Here is a 13,580-nt window from a genome sequence, read left to right as displayed (position 1 = left end):
TATCAGCAGTTAGGTTGCTTGTTACTTGTTGTTCTGTTCTCTGTAAAATACTGACAGACTTTTGAAATGACCTTCAATCCTGTATTTTATTATTTTGTGTCAGCAGATTCAAACGAAACCATTCCACAATCAAACGAAAAACTCTGCTAACTAAAACAAGACTGACAAACGACAAGTATACTATTATCGACAAATTTAAGAAATTCATCTTTTTCGTATGCTTGATAACAGTAACCATGCAGTAATAACGAAGGGCAAAGGATGTTGCATTTAAGAAATTCTTGACTTTGTCATCATTTCAGTATTATTATAATGAAAAAATATGACCAAAAGGAATGCTGTAAAGTGAAAGCTTGATTCTACTGTACAGCAAAGGTGTATTTTTGTCAGTATAGTTCATAATAATTTCAAAGATGTATTTCAAACTCGCCCTCTTCCTTCCATGTGAGAAAAACAGATAGAAAAGTTGGACGTTATACCGTTCAGATATTTCTTATTTCATGGTAACCCAACAGTTCAATCGCATTCAAGATACCATAACTAAAAATATGATTTATGATTATAAATTTATGATTATGAATACTGTTAATTAAGTTGAATATTCCTATCACTGTTTAGAGAGCGTACTTTAAGGCAGTACTGTGACTGCGCATCAAGTTACTCAGCAATGCTACTGCTGTAACTACATTGACCATATTTCTGAGGGTGTGCGCTACAATTGCGTGAATTTGGCATTAAAATACTGATCATCATTCAGAATTCAAGTGCTGTAGGGTATTTTTGTAAGTATGCAATAATGAAAGAAATATTAATTTTTATTTAAGTTATTCATAGTAATAAATTTAATTATGACACGGTCTATACTACAACTGCTTGAATTTGACGGGAAAACTAATGGTCATTCAGGATTCAAGTACAGTAGGGTGCTTTATTACGTATACATTAATGATAGAAATATTAAATTTTATTAATTACATATAATCATAAATTCATTGATGTTTTTTACATTCTTGCTACGACTGATATTAAATATATGCCCCCGTGTCACTTGCCGGGGTCACTTGCTGCCGAGGGAGCGCTTGTCTGAGGACAGGGTAAAAACGAACGATCAATGGAATATCTTTAAAGAGGGCGTTTGGTTTCCCCAGAATTCACCACTGAAATGAAAGCGGCTGGACGACTGTCCGGTCCTGTATGAGTGGAGATGATTACTTTGTGGTTCCATGCGAAGGTGCACATTTCGGTTGTCTTGATTACACTCACAATAAGCGCGACGCCATTTGTGAAAGCCGCACAATCCGCCAAGAAGGCAACTTTGCCCGATAAATGGGTCATCGGACTGAAAGCTGGTATGTACACATCCCCCTACAACAAATCAATCATCATGTCATGATTCTGCCGTGCGATCTAAACCCCAGACCTCAATCTGTACGCAGAACTATTATATATTGTCCAATACGGTATACGTTATGCATGTTACCAAGGGAACATACGGACTTGTTGTACGAGGGACTCGGTTGTGTATGGGCGTTGTCTAATACGTCCATGGGCAGCGTGACACCCGGAAGACACCACGGGGCACACAGATCAGAGGATAGTACGCGGGGCTATCTTTTCAATTTCATCACATTGTTTCATGTAAACTGTAATACGTACGACAGACGCTACCAATAGTACCATGTATTAAAGTTCTTTTAAACTGTATTTCCCGAATAGGCCTATAATAAAAAGGCCCGTTGGACATATCTTAGGAAGATAACAAGTGACATCCACGTCCGGCAAATTAATGCAATGATGACAACTTTGCAATTTTATGAAAAACATGTTGGTTCTCTTTTCAAGCAAGTAAAGATTCTGGAACTCAAGAGGTGATCAAAACAAAATGCTTTGAAAAAAGTGATGTGGCTGTTGAAATATCAGCTCTTAAAAGTGGTTTACACAGGTAAGGCTGGAAGTTTTTGATTTTTAAATGTCCGGCAATTTTAAGCGACTAGATATAGCAATTTATGTATTAAACTTTAAAGTGCAAAGTACAATTCTGCGAAAACAGTTCGTGAATGTGGCAGCAACGATGCTTTGCACTATGGGAGCACCGAACTGCAGAGGGCGTTGTTCACTACAGCCGAGTAGCTTCATGCATGGTTCAGTGTCAATCAATACGATGTGAGCAAGTGGACATGCAGCAGTTATCTTTGTCGTTGTTTAAAAGGGCAATGAGTTCTAAAATGTTATCAGTCTGATTCCTTTGCACTGTGGACAGATATAAAATGTTCTGTGTAGCTTATTGCAAAATTTTGGTGAAAATATCTTTGAGATCAGATATTTCGTCTCTTAATATTGGCTTCATTTTTTCTGAAGATTTAAGAAAACCAAGTAATATTTTTGTCAGTGCACAGCTATCGTGATTTGTATTTAGCGCAGACCACTATATAGGGGTGTTACTAAACATACCACCCAGTCATTGTTCACAGCTGTGTCTGCATGCTGTCAGGCGAAATCGGCAAATTTTTCAGCTGGACTCTGGGGAGTTCCAGCTACACTATGGTTCTTTAAGGAGTTATTTCAGTAGCCTCAATCAGTATTGGTAATTGCAAGCACTACTTCAATGAGTCATAAGTTAAATAAAAGCACAACTCCTAAAAATCTTGTGAAAAGCTTGGAAAATATTTTTTTCGCCTGTAAATAAGAAAAGTGTGTCATCTTTTGGAATCACTGCTACCAGTCTCACGATTGAGTGTTCAATAGCTTTACCAGTCTGGTTTATATGTTTTATTATAGGGATGTAGAAACTTTGGTAAGGGTTGCTGTGACAACAGAGGTTCCTGCATCCTGCCATCTTATGCAATTACAAACAATTCCAAGTGGTGCCTTTATCGATGTCTACAAAATCAAATCAAAGTTGAGAGATAATACCATCAAGGTACGAAGGAATACCCAGTTCTAGTTCTGTGTGTCGCTGAGTGAGATTTTTGAGTATGTTGTGACCAGGGCTGGTGTTCCATTTATTTGGGACTGGTGCCTGAAAGACTGATTGGTCAATGGGTGTTTGGGATTTGTCTAATTAAAAAGTTTCACGCAGGTCTGGAGATGAAGCGATGAAAAATTGTTTAGAAAGGAATTTGCAGACAAATGCTGGGAAGGAGCTCATCTGAATCCTCACATATATTCAGAGATTGACTTTATGTTGATTTGTAACATGTGATTTGCAATCCATGCATTGTCATCATATTGTATGCTTGGGACATTCTTCAACCCTCTCACCTGGTTTTGCCGTGTGTAGGTTCGCCCATCCATCACCAGTAACAGTGGGAATGTACAATAGTCTTGTTGTGAAAGGGTTCTTAGATCCTGGCACACATCTCTCCACCCGCTGTTGAGTTCCTGAAGCACTCGCACATACATACTCACTGTCATTGCACACAAACTTTGTCAAAGCAGATGAGTATTTTGGTGTGGGTTTATATCATTCTTGACACACGGGGGCAATTTATTGCCTCTGATATAATGGAAATTTCACAGTTAGAAAAATTGTAAAAACTTAGCTCAGTTATTGAACCACTCCTTTTAAGGGTGGGGATTTAGCTTAGCGGTTTCAACTGTGATGTCATCCCATCGATAATTTACTGAATTTTAGCCACATCATCACTAGCATTACAGCTGAAAAATCAAAATCCTTATCAAGTTGATTGACGATGAAGTATCTAACTCTTAAATTATGCACTTACTTTGAAACAACATCTCCGTTCGCTTATTCTTGGCATCAAGTACACTCAACTTTGTTCCCACTTGTCGTAAACTGACAAAAGTAAGTTATGTACCCCATATGTTTTTCATTTACACAACTTGATATTTCAACATCTTTAATTTGCTGCCATCACAAGATTGGATTTTTTGTCATCCAGTGCAATCATGTTCACAAAGAAAATCATTTAAATTTGCTATTTTTTTTATAGCAAAACTTTGATATATATTTTTTTCAAATGCATAGTCAAATACGTGTAGTCCAAATTGAACATACATATGTTCACTCTAATGTAAGTGATGTCACCGGAGCTTCAGGCATAGAGTGACCCATCCCTGCAATAGCTGATGGATGAACTCTGACACTGTGCCCTTCCATTTATCCTTGCTTTGTGCCTTTCAGGTATTCTTAGTTGATACCATCAACACAGAGAAGCCAGAATATCTGTCTCCCAAGCATTCTATCATTGTCTATTCAAAACTAAATCAAACATCAGATGCCTTGGAGAGTAGAACAATTTTACCGGTAGATCTGAGGTACCATCGACCATCCAGTGACCCAGCTGTTCATTACACCACCACTGTGATTCCCAATCCATATTTCTTACTTCATTGTCCAGGCAAGTGCTTTTTTTTGCCGTTAAAGCTCCATAAGCTGTATCTTTTCTCTTTTTTTCAGAACTTTGTTATGTGGTTTCCCTACACTTTCTGCATTGAATCCCTAAACTGTAATTTAATGCGAAGTATCCAGCATATCATGAGTATAATCTACATGTTGAAAATTGTATTCAAGTCCGGACTAGAATTCATTTGTAAACAATAAACAATGATCACTACAGACATACAAGCTGTGTTGACAAAAAGATTACTCGTAATTACAGCATGACAAACGGATTAGGGCCAGACTCGGTAGTTGATATACAGTAGCAGAATACTGAAAACCTGGCCACAAGTTACAGCTTATGTCCCTTTAATGAAAAATAAGATAGTTTTTTTTTTTTAAGTATGTAACGGGGATTGTATGATGAATATAGAGAAAAAGATTTGATCAAGTCTCTGAATGAAGTAACTGAAGTAACTGAACTTGTGAAAGTGATTTTGTATCGTTTCAGAAGTCGATGTGTAAACAATGAATATGCTTCATGACCCATATGTGACCTTAACCCTTTGAGTGCTGTAATTTTTCCCACCAAACTTTTAGTGTCACATTTTTCCAATTTTTGTTAATTTTTCTGCTATATTTTTGATAATTTTGGACCAAGTAGACATCACATTTCATTGGCTACAGTTTTTTATCAAGATTTTGGCAAAAATCTGCAAAAATAAAGTTGACTGTAGGGTATTTTATAAAGGCAACAAAAATTGACTTTGGCACTCATAGGGTTAAGACATCCCAGTATCCTCAATGAATGTGATTGGCCGTCACTGAGTGATTAATCGAACTGATGGATGCGTAGACCAACAAGAATGCAATAATGGCAGACCATGGACTCCTGAAAATAGCCAATGAGTTGTTGAGTTTTGATGTGTCTTGAAAATATTTTCAGGGGCTGAAGTTGGAGAGTCAAGAGAAAAGAGCGCTTCCAAATGTGGACCCAGCTTCCAATCTAAATGTCCAGAGAATGACAATGCCTTGTGTGAATGGGAACTCCTAAGTTATAGCAATGTAAGTACATGCAAGATAAAAGAGCTGAACTTTTCAATATTGACACAAATTCTTGTGTGATGGGAAAAATTCTCATTACATGAAAATGACTGCCAAGTTACATGGATTTGCAGAGTCTCAAAAAATGACAATAAAAAGTGGCCACTACATTTGTCAGTATGCTGTGCTTTCTATGAATGCCGAGTTGACGAGTGTATGGTACCACATTCCCTGGTAATGAAATAATGGGAAATGTGACCTTTTGTCTATGTTGCTGCATATATGCAGCAGTAACTTTGTTTGCCGTAAATTCACTGCAAATTGGTTGTGTACTGCAAATTTGCGGCAAACTGATTTGAGGGTTTATTTGGGAAGGTCAAGGCTAGCCACAAACTTCTGCAACTCCTTCCTTCAAACTCTATGCTTGCTGCAAATTTACTGTACAAAATAATCATCTGTAAGGGTATAACTTTATCGTTCATTCTGTCAAGTTCTTGATTATGCATTGAAAAAGGGGATATAACAGTTAAAAAGACAGGAAACCTCTTTGAGCATCACACACTTAAAGATGAACATTGTTAGAATCCTGTTTTTATATCACAATTTATTTGACTCGCAATGTAATGAATGATACTTCGTTGTCTTCACATACAATCTCATGCTCCCAATTTCAATAACTTTTGGCAGGACGATACTGAAATCTCATTGGCTGTTCCGGTCGGAAACCAACAACACACCTTGCTGGTCACGTCCATCACCATGGTTACAACAATCCTCGGAAGTGTGGTGCTGATTGCTGCCATACTGATGTCGCCAAAATCAGTATCTAAGCGCTATAAAGACTGAATTTAAAGAAAATGCATTTATGTCTTTTCTGTATTACATACAGCTATGCAAAATCCTCAAGATGATATAACAGATAAAACAGGAAACTAAAGCTTTATTTTTGAATATATTAACCTTGTTCTTTACACCCAGAGCGAACTATTTCAATGAATATTTTATTTTTGTTTATCATAAGTTTTTGATGATTATTGTATTCACTAATTGAGACCCGAAAAAAAGAATTGAAAGTACATCTCTTTCCTAAGGAACTTGTTTTAAACAAGAACAATAAGTAAGTGATATACAAGTATTATTGCATGTAAACATAGTTAAACTATGGCCAGTTCAAGTAAGAAATAAATGTTAAAGAGAATTTTTTTTTCTCAAAACACACAACTGCCCCATATCATTTATTTTCAAAAGGCCACCATCAAGCACTGGCTGCCATGTGAATGATAACTCTATTGTGATTTGGTGATTTGTTCTACCATGATATCGATTTCAGTCGTATTTCATTCTTGAAAAGTCATGAAGAAACATTCATGCCCCCACAGTCAGTACGCCAGCTGGTGTCAGAGATGGTGGCACTGCTACATGCAGCCACCCTGGTATCCAGGGAGTTCAGTGAAGACCTCCTCAGCATCCCTCCCTCACTCAATAACCCTTGTCACCTGATTCAATTGGAGCAATCATATGGACCAAATTAAGGCAACTGGAGTAGAGGCAGTGTAGATCTTCAGCGGATGGGTTTTTCTTGTACAGCACGTCTTCCAGTGTGTTGATTGGTTCAAGAGAAGATCTACCTCTGGCTACAGGTGCAGCCAACGAAGCTATTCATGCAAACAGGTGTTCATGTGCAGAGCGCAGCAGTCTGGCAAACCATAGACAGTAGAGAAACAGGAGTTTCTCTACTGTCTATGGGCAAATGTAAAATAATCAGTTGGTGGGGAGAAAAGTTTGTTTTTACTGTGGCAGAGAAGGAATTTCAGTTTATAGGCAAGGAGAAATTGGGCAGTGGGTATCGAAAAAAAAGCTGTTGAACATGTGGGAAGATTGTAAATCAGATTAAAGCCCCAGTGCTGCTAACTTTTGATGTTTTTTTTCATTATTTTTATTTTATAAATCATTTGCAACTTCTTATTCTACTCCCCAAAGAATGTTGAAACACCCACTATTTAGCTTGTCAACTTAGCGTCTATATGTGTAAAATGCATTGTTATTGTTTACGTTTGAATTCTAGTCCAGACCAGAAGTCAGTTTTCAACAATAACAATGCAGTTCACAACCATAAGGGCTGAGTTGACAGCTGGATAACTGTGTATATCAACATTCTTTGGGGAGAAGAACAAAGCATTATGGTTCACATTCAAAATAAAAATGGTGAAATTATCATCAAAAGTTAGCAGCACTGGCGCTTTAAGTGCCTACTTAGAGGGAGCAATTTTCCAAGGCTGACATGGTTGCATTAATGAAATGTACGTGTGGGAATATGTAATCTGATGGTCAAAAGGGAACTGTTAGTTGTGAGGAGAGGGCAATGGGGAGACTTGAACTGTCGTGGGAAATGGGCATTATAATTAAGTGGGAAGGAATGTTTTCGCATACGCCGGTGGGAGGGCAGCTATGAACAGCTTCACTTTCCCCTCAAAAATATTAAGGTCAAGGTCAAGAAAAGTAAAAGCAGCATATCAGCTTTAATAAAAATGTTTTGTGACAATTTTGAATTTACCAGTTGCCTGCACCTTCAGCTAAGACATATCTCTTCTTTTCATTTCAATCATTTATAAAAAATACTTTGTCAGAGAAAACCTGTGTAGGCTCTTAGGGAGCCATTATTATTTATGGCATGGGGGTCGGAGGAATGTAAGGGGGTCACTCAAAAATTGAAAACTCAAAGGGGGTTGCTCAAAATTTGGAGAAGAAGAAGGGGGTTATTCTATTTTTTTTGCGAAATAAATTGAAACACCTCTCAGATTGCACCCTTGCACACACCATTTTCTCAAAATTTTTTAGGCGAGAGGGGGGACACCCCTTCTCGTGCTCTCCCCTTTGGATGGCCTAACAATTTTACTACTAAAAGACAAATTGAAAGTACCTCAGATTGCGCCAGACTGCACCATTGTACACATCAATTTCTCAAATTTTTCACATGATCTAGGACAAAACTGAACGCTGATTTTTTATTACATTTTTTGCATGATCAGTGTTTGAGTCACAATATTCAACAACCAATGACAATGCAATTTGTTTTCCCATATCATCATAGAAACATATATTTTAATTGACTTCAGTTCAATAACCATTTTGACATTTAACCATGTATGCGCATACCATATTCAGGTTTGTTATTAGAAGCTGGCAGCTGGAGAAATGAAAGAAGAAAAGTCATATATTTCCCATTCCTGCATATTCTTCTCTTCGGTCATCAATCACTGGCAAACTCAGAATTTTTTTACAAATTGCATTGTCATTGGTTGTTGAATATTGTGACTCAAACACTGATCATGCAAAAAAATGCAATAAAAATATCACTTTTCAATGTCATTTTCAAACAGTTTTACCAAGTGTGAAAATAAATTGAACCGCCTCTCAGATTGCACCATTACACACATCAACTTCTCAAAATTTTCCATATGAGAGGGGGAACCCGCTCTCTTGCTGTCTACCCCTTGGGGTGTTCTAACAGTTTTACTTAGTAAAAAAAAACTAAAAACACCTCTCAGATTGCACCATTGCACACATCAATTGCTCAATATTTTTCATGCAAGATAAGGGACTGGCCCTTCTGACACTTTTCCCCACAGCCTCTCACATGTTCTCCTCCCTGTACCTTCAAATTCTGCTCAGTCAGATATCCTAGTGAAAACCTATCATGATACCCATCCAAATTAAACAATACTATACGGTTGGATATTGGTGATAACGCGAGCTTTTATACCTGTATTTTGTTGTCACTTTAATTTTATTTTGTTAGTTTCACCTTTTTCAACAGTCATGAGATAATAATGACACTTTTATAGCAGGGTACACCAGGATTTGAAAGGTCTTTACTATTGCTGTAAATTTTACAAGTATTGGTATTTACAACTTGTCTAGGTGGGGGAGGGGTCAGTCAAAGTATCTGACTCTGAGTAAGAGTTGGCAAGGGGGGGGAGTCAGTCGAAATTTCGGAGTTTCCGATGAAATTCTTCCGACCCCCCCCCCACCCCCCAGGCCATACATAATGCTGGCTCTCTTATATCAATCTGTAGTTCTATTGAAGCCTGTAAAACAACTGCACTTTGCTATCACTCTCCCTACGCGTGCACCTTTATGTAAATCTGTGCACCTTTATGTACATCTATATCTGTACATACTTGTATTGTCACTGAAATATGCCACTGCATGCATGGGTTGTGTATCTCGTATTAAAAATCTCGTATTACATGAAAAAGATTATAGTATTGTGTTAAAAAAGCAAAACAAAGCAAAAGAATATACTACATCTGTAAAAATACATAGACTAAAAAAAACAATCAAGTGCAAATGAAGTCAAAAAGGGATTGAGTCCGACTATATTGGTCGGGCTGCTAGCCGTCGCCTATTCACGGGCGCGATCCCACTACTGCTCCACACGGGGACTTTTGTCTGCTGCGTTTCCGCCCTGGACCGGTCCGTCCCTCATTATGCGACCTGGTCGTCCCTGCCTCCGCGAGGCCGACCATATCGATGCCGAGCTTAGCGCGGACGCCTGATCTACATAGAACGACGACTAACAGGACCCCCGTCCTCAAGCCATCCAACAATCCCGGCCTCCAAGTAGCTAGATTACAGGCGCACGCCACTACGCCCAGCCGTTCCTTGACGGCGAAATTACTGTATTTATACTCATTAACATAACGCCCTCTACACAGTGTGGATTTGTGCTTTCGTTTTCAAGTCAGTCTAATGCAGCCCATGGCACTGTATTTGACCGAGTTACTATATTTCTCAAAATCATTTCCAAAGGAAGGTAGGTATATATACATACTGCCGTGACCCTAGTTGCTACTGTCTCTATTCAGAACATTCTCTCCATTTTCGGCTGATCAAATAGTGCGTTGGATGTATACTGTTACAGAGGAAAGTGCAGGACGCGAGTAGTTCGATTTTTACGGGGGCAGTCGGCGGAAATCAGGGGGTTGGCTTTTACAAAACCGTTTTTGGGGGGTCAAATTTTACAATCAATCATTTTTGGTTTGTAAGGATTTGTGAGAAAAAATCAGAATTTACCGAAAATTATATAAAACAGAATACGAACATGACCTTTTTCTTTCTGAACAGGTGATAACAAGTAAAAAGGAGCTCTTGTCACAGAAATAACACTTTCATGTTGACCAGGAGAAATAAGTGTCATGGCAATGTTCATGATACAGCTGTTATAAAAGTTTGAAAAGTGAGGAAAATAGCGCCATTTTTGAATGTATGGTGTTATATTGAGTGTTATGAAAGATTTGTAATTGCATACATATAAACAGCCAGGATATAAATAACTTCGGAACACATCGGGACAAGTGCTTTTTTTAACAAGTTATTCTGACGAGTCACTTTGACTGTCAAGTTCAGTGAGGTGAACAGCATCTTCCTACCAAACTTGCGTGTGCTACAGCAAAATGGGCATTTTCACCATTGTGACCTTATGGTAACTGCATTTATTGTAGCCCATGGGCCGTGCGCCGGCTTTTTCTACCGTTGGCTGTGTGGCACCGGCTCTACACAGTCAACACGGCAGAAAAAGCCAACGCACGGCCCGTGGGCTACAATTATTGCAGCTAGTCTTATACTAGCTAATTGTTTTTACATAAAGATTGCGCCAGGACACTGCGAAACTCGATTTGCAGTTTGAGGGAGGAAAGTCTATGTTATTAGGCTGTTATAATCCCGAGATTATAACATGACATATCTTCAAAACCCCACCCCTATTCATCAACATCATTGCCATGAATTTTCAAGTTTCCCTCCCGAACTCGGACGTGCGTTTGCCGGCAGTCGTTAGGTATAGGTGCGTGTAGGAAATCACAGTACCTTTAAATGCACAGGTTCGACAGTCAGTCAGCATGTGAACTAAAGAGAAAAAATCAACCACCATAAATGAAGCATGCTCATTTATGTGTTTGTTTTTCCTTCAACAACGCCATGGGCAGAAACAATTCATGGCATCTACGCCCCGTAAGACCATTCAGTAACGACAAGAATCGTACGTGTACATATAGGCCTATGCCTAAAAGTAACAAGGTATGTAAACTGCGGAATTACACACGCACATACATTAAATTTTTTTCCTATTTGGGATCGAGGGTGGCGCATGTCAGCCTAGGGGCTTACTTGTATGACATACATGCACTGAAGTTGCTAAGTGCCTGGAGGTGTCCGCAAGCATTCGGACATATAGCTTGGCTAACACTTTGTCTACGGTGGCGATAACGAAGAATTAAAGCCCCTGTAGCTGTAACTCTTGAAACATGTTGACCTGAAAAGGCTTTCTATTTTCTCTGGTTTTCTTTAAATTCTACAGATTTAAAGGATATAGTCTTTTACCACTGAAAAATTGGACCAGTAAATTTAAATTTTGACCGTTATTTTGATTTCCCGCCATTTTTAAAAAATTGGTAATATTTCAAAGAAAACATGGCATATGATGTCCCAGTGGGAAAGCATTCAGCACTATATGCATTATATTAGACTACTCTGTTCTTTCTGTGAAGATTCCAATGCATATATGCACTGCGTACTGTGTTTTTGCTTTATCTGCATGAGGGCGCCATTTTTTGTTTGGGCAAACATTTATTATTTATCTTGCTCAAAATTGCACATGCAGTCCCAGTGGACAGTTTATTCTACCTGTATAACCACCCCTAAATAAGTACATTCCATGAACTTGTTATATTTTGGAAGTAAAATCACAAAAAATAATGCTAAAAGATACAGCTATAGGGCCTTTAATCTGCTATTATCATACTGTGTGTCGTCATATTGGTGTTTTTCAATCAATACAGTTTTCTATGGCCTTTCTTAAACTCCAGTCAACTCCCTTTAACCCTTTCTCCCCCAGTTCCTTGTATACAGGTCCAACTTTACCACAGAAAACAATGGATTTGGGACAAACCATGGTGGTGAAAGGGTTAAGGTAGAATCGGGGGTAGAGTGCCCCCTGGGGGCAAATATTCGAACCCTCCCCCCCCCCAAAAAAAACTTTTACGACACGTCCTTGGTCTACGACCACCACTTATTGCTTGGACTCATTTTGAAGCTCATGCATGGAATAAATAAAGATTTGATCTGTTTATCTTTGTGAAAATCGAAAATTTTAATTTTTTCTCTCACAGTTACTACAGGGATGACGGTCTATTTTATTTAAAAGGGTCTAGAAATATTAGATGATTTATTTCTCTAGCACCAAATCTTTCGATGTCACGCCTGATTGTTATTCCTTGTCAGAACCCGGGTAGACGAATGAATATTAGAAACGTTGGACCAAAGAGGGCGAGTATGATCCCATCGATAGATTTTATTATAGCGATATGCATATGCTGGTATTTCGTTACTTGTGGGTAGAAAATATGGCATACTAGTAATGTTATTGTACAACACGGTCTGGAGGAGTTAAAACATACTAGTCGGGAAGCGAGCAGCAATGAATCGTCGCTGTGTAGGAATGTTAATTTTTTTCATTTGCAAAGAAGAAGCTTTCTGCTTTGTGCATTTCATAAAATTTTCGTACGTTGCAATCCATCATAAAACCTAGACTTGTTAATGTTTAGCAAAGCCTTGTCGGTTTTGATCTTTTATTTGTACCCATGATGCAATTGCTTCAATCGACAACTGATAGAACTATAACAGTAGACAGCAAGTCAAACTACTCGACATGTCTGATTTTGCCCAGAGAGGTTCATGGCGCCACAAAATGCATAGATTTTGAAGATATTGGAGTCTGAGGCGTTCACATTTCTTTGAGGAATATCTTACTAGCTGTCACGACGGGAGACCTTTTTACCTCTTTTCGGTAAGGCATGCATTTTGTCATTCATCAAGGACTACAACGTGTCATTCTGAATGCTCCAATATGACTCGAGCATCAAATTAGCATAATTTTATTTGCACACATATTACAAAAGTCCATGCTTCTCTCATGAACTGCTTATCGCCCCAGATGGCGGAGTCTTTCAGTAACTTTGATGAACATCAAACTTTATCCAGAGTTTTTTTTTTTAATTTAAACCCAAGTTAAGTTGTACATAAAGCTGTATCATTGCGAACATATCGTTCCTCTGAACCCGCGTCAGTGTGTTCAACATTGGATTCACTCACATGCAATTCATAATCGGGTATACATTCAAACTTTAACTGCCGT

The 13,580-nt window shown here is 38.4% G+C and overlaps 1 protein-coding gene across 1 annotated transcript; it reads left to right on the top strand.

The window, feature by feature from the left end:
* The first annotated feature begins 1,140 nt into the window (after positions 1–1,140).
* On the top strand, positions 1,141–6,607 carry LOC139151171 (phosphatidylinositol-glycan biosynthesis class X protein-like). Its single transcript, XM_070723764.1, has 6 exons — positions 1,141–1,349; positions 1,843–1,942; positions 2,779–2,920; positions 4,145–4,361; positions 5,289–5,407; positions 6,074–6,607. Exons 1-6 carry the CDS (start codon positions 1,205–1,207, stop codon positions 6,230–6,232), a joined length of 882 nt encoding a protein of 293 aa, XP_070579865.1. The 5' UTR covers positions 1,141–1,204; the 3' UTR covers positions 6,233–6,607.
* Positions 6,608–13,580: the final 6,973 nt, after the last annotated feature.

This window comes from Ptychodera flava, chromosome 15 (genome assembly GCF_041260155.1).
Source record: "Ptychodera flava strain L36383 chromosome 15, AS_Pfla_20210202, whole genome shotgun sequence".
NCBI classification, from domain to species: domain Eukaryota; kingdom Metazoa; phylum Hemichordata; class Enteropneusta; family Ptychoderidae; genus Ptychodera; species Ptychodera flava.
Note: the sequence above shows the minus strand (reverse complement) of the source record. Positions and strands in the feature narration are given on the sequence as shown.

Excerpts from the sequence above, each read along its gene's own strand:
- LOC139151171 (XM_070723764.1), top strand. The coding sequence starts at position 1,205 with ATGATTACTTTGTGGTTCCATGCGAAGGTGCACATTTCGGTTGTCTTG. Across the intron at positions 2,921-4,144 it reads TGAGAGATAATACCATCAAG|GTATTCTTAGTTGATACCAT; the intron begins GTACGAAGGAAT and ends TGTGCCTTTCAG. Across the intron at positions 5,408-6,073 it reads AACTCCTAAGTTATAGCAAT|GACGATACTGAAATCTCATT; the intron begins GTAAGTACATGC and ends AACTTTTGGCAG.